The following is a 12,110-nucleotide window of genomic DNA, read 5'->3' on the forward strand; positions in this document are numbered from 1 at the left end:
AATGGGGATATACATTATCTATAAAGCTTGGCCATTACTCACTGAGGTCTATCACATTGAGTCCAGCACTCTGATATACTTGTATTTGTTTGTGAGGCATGCATGAAGGCTCAGGTACATGGTCCAATGACAAATGATTTTAATTTACATACCTACTAGTTTCTGTGTGGTACAGGGGGGCAAACATTCCCCCTGCTTATTCTTTATTTGACCCCTGTTGAATAATAGACAAACTGCATCAATCGATGATAACCATCAAGTTGTCTTTTATTTACTCTCCAGCATCATTTACAGCTGTATGCAGGTACAGGAGATGACATGTTTCTAGATTTTAATATTTGTGAGAAAAGCAATGTTGAAAATCAACCCTAAAGAACCTCTCCTTCCTGCTTTTCATGAATGATCTCACCATGTCATACAGGATGTCACTTATCAGAAATTATCTTTTATCCTAAATATTAGGAAATATTTGCGAAACCTGTCTTGGGCATTTTACTGAAGAACATTCATTTGGCACCAGCTTTGGTTTCCCCAGCTTTTTGATTCAGTCTCTTCTACACAAAAGATAAAAATTAAGTCCTGGAAAAGGATTAAAATTATTAACAGAAAAACATCAGCAAGAAAACTACTGATGCTGCATATATACACTATAGTGATGTACTGGAAAATATAAACCATTGACAGCTCACCTGTACTACTGAATATGGACATAAAAGTCCCCAAAATGTAATCATTCCTGTATTTTACTGTCAACACTTTCTGAATCAAACAACACTGATCATGTCAGTCTGACAAATCCTCATAGAGAGAAATTCTACCCCTATTCTGATGTTATAAAGTAGACCTTAATATAGAGTTTCTTAGCAATCCTCTGCATGTAATCACAGTCGTCCTGGTGGATGGAGAAATGGCAGCAGACGTATGTGTTAGAAGAAGGTTTCCCTGCAGAGTGGGCAGGTGGACTTGTTGCTGGAAGTGAACCATTTGTACTGTGAAAAGATGAGAAAAACAGTGTCAAAGAACCAATGTTCACTTAGAATTATGTGACTATTTGTCAGATATAAAATGGAAAGTGTATGTGACATAACAGTGGCCTGTGGATTTCTGAATTATATCTTCAATTAAGTAAAAGCGTCTTCATGGGACATCGTTCTTCTGGACAAATGGCAATTTGTTGCACATGCTGTTGTTTGCCCTCTGTTACAATACTTGATCAAAGGTTTTAAACATCCACACAATGTGAATATTTTATTTAAAACCTCCAGAGAAGGTAGTGACGATCTGGATAGATAATAAATAGATAATAAACTCACCAAACACGCTGAGTGGAATTTCTTTTTGCAGGTTCGACAAGCCTTCTTGGGCAGCGAGTAGTTGGAGCCGTGGATAACAGAGAAGCAGATCATGCAATCCTCTATTCCCTCAAAACGTTTGTCCACGTTGTTCTTCCACAGAGCCAGGCCCTCCATTATACTGCCGTTCTTGAGATGACAAAAACACAATTCGATTTTATGGAAATGTTTTGTATTTTCTGATCCCTAAAAACTAAGTATTCTCACAACTTCCAGGCCAAAGGTTGAGGAACAGTCCCTACTTACTACACAAACTTCTATCCACTGTGTGTTTCTGTGTCTACCTGATGTGTGAGGTACGTGCTCAGCTGCAGCATCCAGTTCCTCCACTGCTGTACGGCAACACCAACACGCCTCCCACTCTCCACGGTGATAGTGCCCAGAGGGTAGTTCTGTGGCAGCTGAATCACCAACTCTATGAAGATGTCATCCACTGAATAGGTAGCAATCACCTCCCGTGCTGCTGAGCGGGCTTTAACCTGGGGCGATAAGATGAATAAATAAATGCACTGTTTGTCTGAGCCACTGGGAGTCTCTCAGTCAAATAATCGCTGTCTATCTATTGTTACTGATTCATTATGCTGCAAATTTGATGCAGGTATTGCACCAAAGGATTTGATCAGTTTTCTTTATATTCATTATGCAGTTTCTGTTGAGTCAAAGGTGTCAAAATTAAACAATAATTTGAAAATGACAGCTCCTTTACTATATTTTATATCAAATTTATTTTAGATTTGGTTTCTTAAAAAAAAAGGTTGATAGAGGAAAGCAAATTTAGTAGACTCCTCAAATCTAGTACAAGCTGTCACAGAAATGTAATTTCTCACTTACAGTCATGCTGTCAAACATCTGAGTGCTGGATTGGACAGACGAGATCTCCTGAGCTGAGAGAACGGGGCTGACGTATCTAATAGTGAACTTCTCCACAGCAGCGCTCAATCTCTTCTCCTGGCTGTTCCAACACAGCCGGACCATGGCAGGCAGGTCCTGCACTGTGCTGTAGTACACGCTGCAAGCCAGGTGAGGGAGCTCCCACTCAACGCTGTCACTTTCTGCTGAGAGAAAAAACACTGAGCTTGTTTACATTCCATAGTCATGTACAGAGGGTGTGTAGGAGTGGGACGTGTACTTACTCTCAACAGTCAGAGACAGGCTCTCTGTGAAGAAGGTTTTGGTCTCCTTGGTCTCTGTCCCCTGGCCGGGGTACACAGGGTGCTCAGGCATCAGTTTGAAGAGGTGGAGGAGGAGCTTGTTTAGGGAGCAGCTTCTCTTCAGATACTGGGCGTAATGGGCACGCAGCTACAGATACATGAGAGGAGCAGTCAATGCTGTGACAATATATTGATATCGTCACATCAGACATCAAAGCACACTCTCACTATTAAACTGTGTTTGTTTTTATACACTTTTAATAGAAAGTAAAAACGTGTTACCTTCCCCAAGTAAGTCATGTTTTCGCCTGTCCATTTTTTTTATTTGTTGGTTGGTTGTTATCAAATAGATAGAGATTTCCACAAAATTTGGTACAAAGATGGGACATAGGCCAAGAAAGAACTCATTCAATTTTAGCGCAGATTAGGACAAAGGGGTCAGCCCCTTTAACAAGGATTTTATCTGATTTCCCAGACAATAATGCATAAAAAAATCTGGCATATTTAGGGGACTGATATCTATCTATCTATAATAGAAACAAAGAGGGAAGTTGCTCTGACACAAGACATCATTATGACTCACGTGAGAAGGTGAAGATTTAAAAAAAGTGAGGAGCAGCTTCCAGGCCAACAGGTATCCCAGAATGCACGAGTGTTCAACACTGAGAGGCTGCACCACTGCAAACTCTCCTACTTGAACCCCCGCCAGGATACTGTCACACAGCTCCTCACAGGTGGACAGGAGCGCCATCAGGGAAGCTGGAGGAGAACTGAACAACAAAACTGAACCGTAAGGAAAAAAAAATCAATTGAAATAATATAATTGTTACTAAGAAATATGTTCTCCCTCTTTGACTTACAGACATGGCTCATCTCTGTCATCATCAGACTTGTTATTGTCTCCTTCTCCATCACACTCAGGCAGCTGAGGCATGACTCTGTATGGGCAAGAGGAAAGTATGAGATTTTTTTCTTTCATCTTTAAAGATCTCCATATTTCATTTTTGAAGCAGGAATTGGATATCAGTTTCTGGCAATTTAAGGAGGCTTGTGTTTGTGTACTCGTAAACTAAATCCTTACTTTTCCAAAAGGTGATAGACAGTGATCTGCAGAGGTCTGGCTTTGAACAGCAGCAGAGGACACAAAGTGTTGAGGAGCGTCTGCAAGGGCTCTGGCAGGTTCGTCTTCTGATCGGCTATGAACTGCGGTGGAAGGGAGTTCTGATTTAGCTGCTGCACAGGCACATAGGTCAGAGCCGTACCCACTGACTGCAGCACCGCAAACGGGAACACAGGATCATCTGGTTCCTTGAAGGCATCTTTATTTAAACAGCAAACAGACAAAAAGCACTATGAGCCATAAAACCAGGACTGTTACATTCTGATTATTCCCTTTCCAGAGAATGCGTGTTTCAAAATTTGTGGCAAAACCTCATAAAATAAAACCCACACGTACCTGTAATGTGGATAGGCAGAGGCAACAGGAGGTTGTAGATTCCCTCTACAAAGAAGTCTGTCCATTCACCCGCCAGCTCTGACGGCAGCTTCTCCAGAGCGTCAGGCGAGGGCGATGCAAAGAACTGGTTCAGCTTCACTATCAGTGCAGCGATCTCACACGCGAATAGCTGCACCCAGGGGTTCCACAGACTCCTCACATTCTCACTGGCAGCCTGAGATAGGAAAGTCAGAGATAATGATTTACTGCAGATGAATAGTTGTTGAAAATGTACAACCAAAACAAACAACAATACCACATTCTGGTGAGGTGTATTGTTTGTCAATGAGTGGTCACCACATGATGACAGGCACCCATCCTGCTTCAAGGCCCAATCTTCTTCAGCTCTTAGAGGAAATAATCTTTGGCTGACCTTAGCCTCTAAACCTTAAAGCCACCAAACATCACAGTATGTATGATTTATATCTCACCTCCAACCAGGCTAACATGGAGCAGAGCAAGAAGTCCCACTGGGTGCTGCCAAGAAGCGTCGGACAATGAGCCACTAGCCAGGACAGGAAACGCATCATTTCCACAGTGAGGTTCAACTGTTCTGCAGATGCTTTAGACAGGTCACTGAAAGACAAAGATGTGACAGATGTTGGTATAGCGGTAGAGCAGTCAAACCTATATGGAAATGTTTCCATGGTTTGTGTGATTATATTACCTGCCGAAGAGGAACCAGTCCTCCTTGCTGTTCCTCCACTCCATCATCGTGGCCAGGATTGCCTGTAACACCTCATCCTCCATTTCTGTGTTGGCTTTTAGACAGCACAGCAGCACCACCAGACTCCCATAAACATCTGTGACAACACAGGTCAGATTTATCATTGGTATGGTTCAAGTCAAAATATCTCCATGTATATATATTTTGGGTGTGTGCTTCAGTGTGTTTTCTCACTGTCATCCTCTTCCCAGTTGATGATCGAAGCAGTAGCAAGGGTTACGAGAATGTCTCTATCTTTATTGGTCATAGTGGGGCAGAGGACCTGGAGCGTGCTCAGTTTGCTTTGAGACACTGGGAACAAACTGTTCAAACACAGACCTTCTTTTAGCATGTAACACAAGTGTGACAACTAACAGCTTTGAATGTGAAATTACTTAAATGTTACTGACCTTTCCACAGATTTGTTAAGCTCCCTAATGGTTGCACTGCAAGTGGTTGCCAAGTTGTTGGTGTGGATGTAGTTTTCTAGAGTCAGAGACCACAGTCCTCCATCCTCCACTGACCTACAGAGTAATAAATAATACAATGCAGCATATCAAGAGGTTGTTTAAAATGATCACATTGGGGGAAAAAACTACATCAAAAACAAATAAGTGCTGGTGACATTTGTTATATTTATTTTAAGTTCTTTGTTATCAGCCCAAATGATCCAGGTGAGTTAATTCCCTGCTTATGGAGAAAATCAAGTGTTGATGTAGTTTTTGCTTATTCTGCCGAGAACTCTCCCCTCTACTCTTATTCATCAAAAATCACCTCGAGTAGAGCGTCTCCAGCAGACGTGTCGTTGGAACCTGACTGCTGAGTCCGTCTGACAGCCCCCAGTCAGTCAGCAGCTTGTGATAGGCAGACACTATAGTGGGGCTGTACTCTACCTCCTTACACCACTGCAGTGCATGCAGCAGTTCTGAAACTGTCAAACAAAAACATACATATAAAAATATATTTAACAGGATCCTAGATCGACATTCACACGAAAACCACAATGTTACAGAAACAATAGTTAATGTCCTTTGTGTAAATACCTGTGTCATTAAGGTGTGAAGGCCGTTGGGCCTCCTTTACGTCGCCAGTTACAGCTGCAACATTCCTGGCAACCCTCCCCAACAGGGCACAGGCACTTAGGTGGGCTGGCAACCTGTTTGGCAACTGAAACTTCCACATATCCCTGGAGGGTTTTTCACAAACTCCTCTGTGACGGCTGGACAGTAAAGGTGCTTTGATCCACTGCACAGGACAGAACAAAGGATCCATTTTTTTAATGAATATGCAATTTACGTAACCGATGTATGTTGCCTGAATTTGTTGTTTTCCTTGATGAAGGACGATGGATTAGCTGACTCACCTGAGGAGGTAAGGCCAGTCTGATTCGATTCCATTCAGTCTGGCTTGGCATCAGTAGAGTAAAGAACTGGATGAGAAATGAGGAGTCTTGATTGCAGCCAGAGATGATTGTCTCCACTAGGCTCTCTACAGCCTGAACTAGAACCTGTAAACTAAAACATACCAACAAGAAGAGTTAAAAGCACAACAGTTTCTTGTAATATGGTTGCACAGAAGTGAACAGGCTGACATCTGGGGAAGGATAACTATAGGAAACCAACAAGTTTTTTTAAAAACTACACCAGTGGTTGGTATTTGTTACCATTTAATGTCCAGAGAGACGGTGAGTAGTTGGTTTTTCACCCAAACAGCAGCACTGTGCAGGAAACCACCTTCCTTGACCTCATATTCAGAGTGTTGGACCAATGACTGGACCCCAGCGACACAAACTTTCCTCAGTTTATCTAAAAGTGAGTCTTTTTAAACAGAACACACATGTTTGTTACTCAGCTGACCTCAAAACAGCATTCTCAATGTTTTGAGCAGTGTGTGACTACATACTAGACAGGTGAGTGTGCGTTTGATCCTGGGCGGTGAGTTGGAAGATACTGAGCAACAGTTCCTCAGCAGAGAGCAGTAGAAGACAGTCTTGTACAGAGGAGAAGAACGTGGAGGCAACGTCACTGATGAAGGAGACGAGTGGCTCCATGTTGCCTGCATCCGACAGACTCTTGGTCTCAGAAAGAGTGGCGTGGAGCTTCTCTAAGATCTTCTCCATGTATACCTCCCCTATCAGAGGCTCTGCGTGGAAAACAGGTCAAAATAATCATCACACGGTTTGGTGACCAAAATGAAAATCATGAGCATTTAGAAGATAAATAATCTTTGCTGGTGTGAGAATTTCTGTTCACCGTTGTTGTGGTGTTGAGAGAGGACGAGGCTTATAAGTGTCCAACTGTGGCTGCTTGTAGAACTGGGGGGGCAGTGTCCGACCTTACACAGCTCCTCAGCCAATCCCAGGAGCTGCTCTCCCAGAACTGAACCTTTCAGCCAATCACGACAGCTGTCAAGAGCCTGAGGATCTGCACAGGCCTAACAGAACAGACAGCAGAGTAGCACAGACATGTATAACAGTGCACATTTGACGCATGGTTAGCTAAAAGCTTTGATTTATGTATATCATAAACTGAGTGATACATACCCTCTGTATAATTTGCAGGATTATGCTCCACTGTAAATCCATCTAGAAAGCAGAGTAAGAGCATAAATGTCAGCAGAGAAACCAGAGGGTGAAATCCACGACAAAAGATGCTGCAAACCGCCCCATGTCCTTCAATGTTACCATGGTGATGTGGTTGAGTAAACGGGTGGTATCCTGCCGGCTGCAGCAGTAGAGTGAGCTGAAAACCATCTCTACCAGGTGCTCAGTGTCTGTGCGGCCCTTCTCAGTCAGCCACACCACCACCCGCTCCAGCAGGAACTGCACTGCTGGATTTTTCACATTCAGCTCATCTCTCTGCTCAACGTCCTTTGTTACGCTGTCATCCAACTCGCCCAATGACTAAAAGAAGCACAAATCAAATGAAAAGTCAGTTGCAGAGAGGAACTCTAAGAGCTTCCTTCATTATTTAATCTAAAATTAACATTCAAGCGTTTTAAATGATTTCATACTGAATTGATCCTCATATACATTAAAAGGTAATATATACCCAAATAACTAAATTATGTAGATTAGTTGACAGAACTGCTTACATTCAACTCAATGATTAAAAACAACAAACACTGAAATACACAATGGTCAAAAATAACTTACACTGAAGACCCTCTGTGTGTGGAAGGACCGCAGGAGAAGGGAGAGAAAAACAAGATGCCTCTCTGAGTTTTTCTCATTCACATTCACCAGGCACAGTTGTGCCAGCTGGCACACCACGTCCTCAAAGCACTGGGTCTGTAGGGATCCAAATGTCTTCTCATTCCCAAGCTCTGACACCGTCTGCACAGGCTTCTCAACATTATCCCCCTCAGCTTCAGTTTCCTCATTGTCCTCTGGCTTAGAGAAACAGATCTTGACAGATTTCTTCTTCTGGATGTGCTTTCTGTTTACTCTCTCGGGGTAGCGCATCACCTAGAGACAAGAGATTTATTTAGGCATTTTGTTTTCTGTTTCACTCTGGCCATGTTTTAAGACATGAATGATTGGGACAGCTGTATTGATTTGCTGTGTCCTTCGTGTAAACATGGAAATTTCAGTGGTGATTATGTCTTAAACCAAAACTTGCCTGCAGCAAGGTGGCTATCCCTTCCAAAGCCTGTGGATCCGCTTCGTCGTTGTCAACATAACTCACAAAGAGAAGACCAAGCTCCTCCCAGAAGTCAGCCAGAAGCTCTTGAAAGACGCCTGTGCTGTCATTTGCTTCACCAACACTAAGTAAACCTGATCTCTTCTCCCAGGAAACAAGCATTTCAGTGACCAAAAGGAAGAGAGGACCATTCTGAAGGGAGGGATTTCCAAGAGACTTTTCGAGTAGAGGTAGCAGCTACAAAAGCAAAAAGAACAAAATAATGTAGGAAGTGTGGAGACTTGACAGCAGGTAGATTTGACAGGGCGAGAAAAGTATGTGCTACTCTGTGATCCCACCTGCTGTGAAATGAGCATGGTCCGTATTTTTCGCTGATCCTCCTTTTTTTCTGTGTTGTGCAGTATGCAGTACTTCAAGCACTCAACCACAGAGTTGACTATAACTGCAGTTTCTGATGGACTTGTTGCTGCACGCTCACTTGAAAGGCTAAGACAGACAATATGGTTGAAATCAATATACAATATTAACACAGGGAATACGAGTCATATATCATATAGTGGGCTCAAGGATTCTGCAACATGAAATGTATATTTGAATTAGACAACTATTAAAAAATAAAGCTCTTGACATATCTAGGCATTTAAATGCAAAAAGAATAATTCTTCATAAAGCAGTTCCCTTATATGTGAAAATAAATTACCCTTGTGTGAGGGATGTGAAGAAGGTGGTGTAGAAGTCCAAGGTTGGATCTGTGACCTGTTGGGGTAGTGTGCTGAGGAGCGGCATTAGATTAGGGTGGAGAGCTTTAGCCATGCCTTTACCTCCCTCTTTTAGTAGAGTCCATAGTTTAGGGAGGAAGCCTTTCTTTGCGTTCACATGTGTCCAGCAATCCTGGGATAGAAACAGAAACATCAGAAGATAAATATATAATTTAAACACATCAACTTTAATATCCATACATTTGTGACGATAACTCCTTTTTGCTTTAGTTGGTAGACAACATTATGGCATGCGAATCACTGTCTATGTGAGATCATCCTTTCAACACAAGCTTACGGGGACTTTGGACACAACATGAAGAACGGCTTCCCACACAGGAGGCAGCACGACAGGATCGGTGTCATCAATACTGAGGAGGACGGCAGGGCAGAGTCGTGCTGCTTCAGCCTGGACCAGCGCTGGAGTGAACTCACACAGAGCGCACACCATCTCGAAAAAAGCCCCTCGGACCTGTGGAGCAACGTACTGTGATAGTTAGAGAAACATCCTCCAACCCAGGTGATGGTACATGATTTACTTGGTTAACGGCAGAGTCGGTGCCAGTACCTGTGGTGTCTTGTGTTTGCTGTATTTCCAGAACTTTGCAGAGTTCACCAGATGTGCTAGTCTTTGCTCCAGGGCCTCCCTGTCATTCTGAGTGAGCAGGGAGAGCAGTCTCTTCACTCCCAGCAGGGAACTGGTCAGCATGCGCACATATTTGGCTTCCCTCTCCTCTGTTGTCACACTTCTGAAGAACATGGAGAACCAGAGCCTGAGCAAAAATGCTGATAGAATTCATTATAACTGTGCATATACAATGAGTGGAATGGACGCTGAAGCTATAATGACTTAAACCTATAACTTACTGTGGATCACTCAGTGTGTCTGCTGTTTCCTTTAACAATATATCTTGAAGTACCTGCAGTATCAAAACAACAATTTAAATCAGTCAGTCGGATTAAAGTTCACATCCCTGTGTCTGCACTAAAGCCACTGCTCTTACTCACATTAAGGATTTCGTCTTTGCAGAAGCTGAGAGCCTCGGGCTGTTTAGTAGGTGAGAACGCAGCCTGGAAGGCCTGGCATGCAGTAGAGGCTGCAGGTGTGTAAGTGTCACACTGGGACAGAATCCAGTGGCCCATCAAGCTCTTCAGGAAGGGCGCCAAGCTGCGGCGCACTTTCAGCACCAGCTGCTCAAAGGCCTGTTGTGTGGCCTCCCTGATCCGGCGGTCATGATCCTGACAGAAATAATGATGAAGACTTATTGTCACACACACTGTAGTCACCATTTAGTGTAGTTTTAGTCAGACCTCTTTTTCAAACATATCACACTTTCCTCAGGATAGTGACTGTTTCCACGAGGATAAACCTATTGTCACCCAACAAAAATATTTACAAATATGTTGAGACTGTGAGATGAGCTCACCACTGATATCTTGCAGTAAATCCTTGGCCAGTAAGGCAGGACCCCTTTAACCTCTGCAGCATCCCGCTCCTGACACATGGACCCAAAGTCCTGCACAGCCTGAGAGGAACACACATTATCAATACACATGCCTGAGAAGAACACATGTTATCTGTACACTCTCCCAGCATTATCAAAACATTGGCCTGAACCAAATAAATACCAGGGGTTATTTCAGCACATAGACATTCCTTTGCAGGTTTCTTTCAGACATTACTTTGCAGGTTTCTTTCAGACATTACTGTAAGTAACTCATCGTGTCAGGTTGTGAAATAGTGGATGCATTAGACGTTTTAACTGACACTAACTGTGTTTGATTCTGACATTATTTGAATCTCCGTGTGCATGGAAGAAGGCAGAGTTCCCCTAGAAAACCTCTGAGTTAGATATTCTTTACCTTCAATCTGGTGACGACATCCCTCTTGGAGAGTTTCCTGAGCACCAGGCGGAAGTCGGCATCCACCAGGTTGTCGATCTCCTCGGCTCCGTGGACCGCGGGGACGTAACTCAGCTCCGAGGTCACCGTCGTGTCAAAGCCCACGAACCCCGGGATGACACCACCTTCTCGGGTCAGTGCATCAGCAGCTCGGCCGCTACTCGATGGCTGGCGGCCGGAGAGAAACGTGTGGTTATCACAAAATGATAATAATAATGGCGATGGTTACAAAACAGTTTGCGGCAGCACCGCCACATGTTGTTCGCTACCCGGCGCTAAGTTCATCTCAGCTTGTTCAGGCGGGTTTGAGCTAATCTGTTGCTAACTCTTACTTGACGATGGTGCGTTAACTCACCCGAACATTTCCTTTGGTTCTCTGTTTGTTTTTCCCCCCCATGGATCCGCGTTTCTCTTCTACTTTCTACAGCAACTCGGTAGTTTTCAGTGTTGACAGTGTTTTCAATGACCACAGGAAGTGACTCACAGTGAAAAGCACCGGCTTGTCACGGATACCATCACTTCCTGTCTGAGTCTTTCATAGTAAAGCGTCACGCCCAAGCTGTTTGGATACACTAAGAAAACAATCTTCTCCTGCATGTCCACAATTAGTCTCGTGTTCAAATTCAAATGACGCAGGAATTGCAAAGAATCATAACAACAACCACAGTGTGAATAGAGACTTGAACAATAATTTAGCAGGGTGACCGGCTGATTTGTGTTATTCTAATAACAGTCATCGATGGAGGCATCCAAGACTAGATTATGCCAGATTTTATAGAGCATTTTAAAACAACATCCCACTTGAACTTCATTTAAGCGAGGTAATTCACATACTTTTATTTTGAATTGGAAATCACCAGAAGTGTGCGCTTGACTCTCTTTAGATATACTTCCGCTATGTGTTTCTTCTTTCTGGTCCAATTCGAGTGAATTCAAAACCTTGCGCGCTCATCACTGCCCTCTACAAACAAATCAGGTACTGCAGTCCACTGATTCATGAACAGGATTCTTGGGCCCATTAATGAATCAGTTGCTGCTTCACAGCTATTGTTACCTGTTACATTACTTGTGCACAACAGGAAATACTGACCTGATGCTACCATCA

At 43.3% G+C, this 12,110-nt stretch overlaps 1 protein-coding gene across 2 annotated transcripts; it reads right to left on the reverse strand.

The window, feature by feature from the left end:
• Positions 1–242: 242 nt before the first annotated feature.
• ltn1 (listerin E3 ubiquitin protein ligase 1) lies at positions 243–11,515 on the reverse strand. 2 transcript variants are annotated; one of them, XM_020085688.2, is made up of 32 exons: positions 11,361–11,515; positions 10,967–11,173; positions 10,531–10,629; positions 10,112–10,342; positions 9,971–10,023; positions 9,672–9,852; positions 9,402–9,575; positions 9,046–9,236; positions 8,684–8,831; positions 8,325–8,582; positions 7,859–8,170; positions 7,388–7,606; positions 7,247–7,288; positions 6,957–7,137; positions 6,607–6,846; positions 6,368–6,521; positions 6,068–6,218; positions 5,748–5,949; positions 5,479–5,635; positions 5,115–5,228; positions 4,900–5,027; positions 4,666–4,801; positions 4,430–4,574; positions 3,960–4,173; positions 3,585–3,822; positions 3,364–3,441; positions 3,087–3,273; positions 2,486–2,651; positions 2,184–2,404; positions 1,637–1,831; positions 1,314–1,481; positions 243–989 (listed from the first exon to the last, which is right to left on the reverse strand). In XM_020085688.2, the coding sequence occupies exons 1-32, from the start codon at positions 11,400–11,402 to the stop codon at positions 927–929; spliced, it is 5,295 nt and encodes a 1,764-aa protein (XP_019941247.2). In that variant the 5' UTR covers positions 11,403–11,515; the 3' UTR covers positions 243–926. The 2 variants fall into 2 exon arrangements, with proteins under 2 accessions (XP_019941247.2, XP_019941246.2); XM_020085687.2 differs by having other exon boundaries at positions 2,184–2,407.
• Between the last annotated feature and the right edge of the window lie 595 nt (positions 11,516–12,110).

Source organism: Paralichthys olivaceus, chromosome 15 (assembly GCF_024713975.1).
Source record: "Paralichthys olivaceus isolate ysfri-2021 chromosome 15, ASM2471397v2, whole genome shotgun sequence".
Lineage (NCBI taxonomy): Eukaryota > Metazoa > Chordata > Actinopteri > Pleuronectiformes > Paralichthyidae > Paralichthys > Paralichthys olivaceus.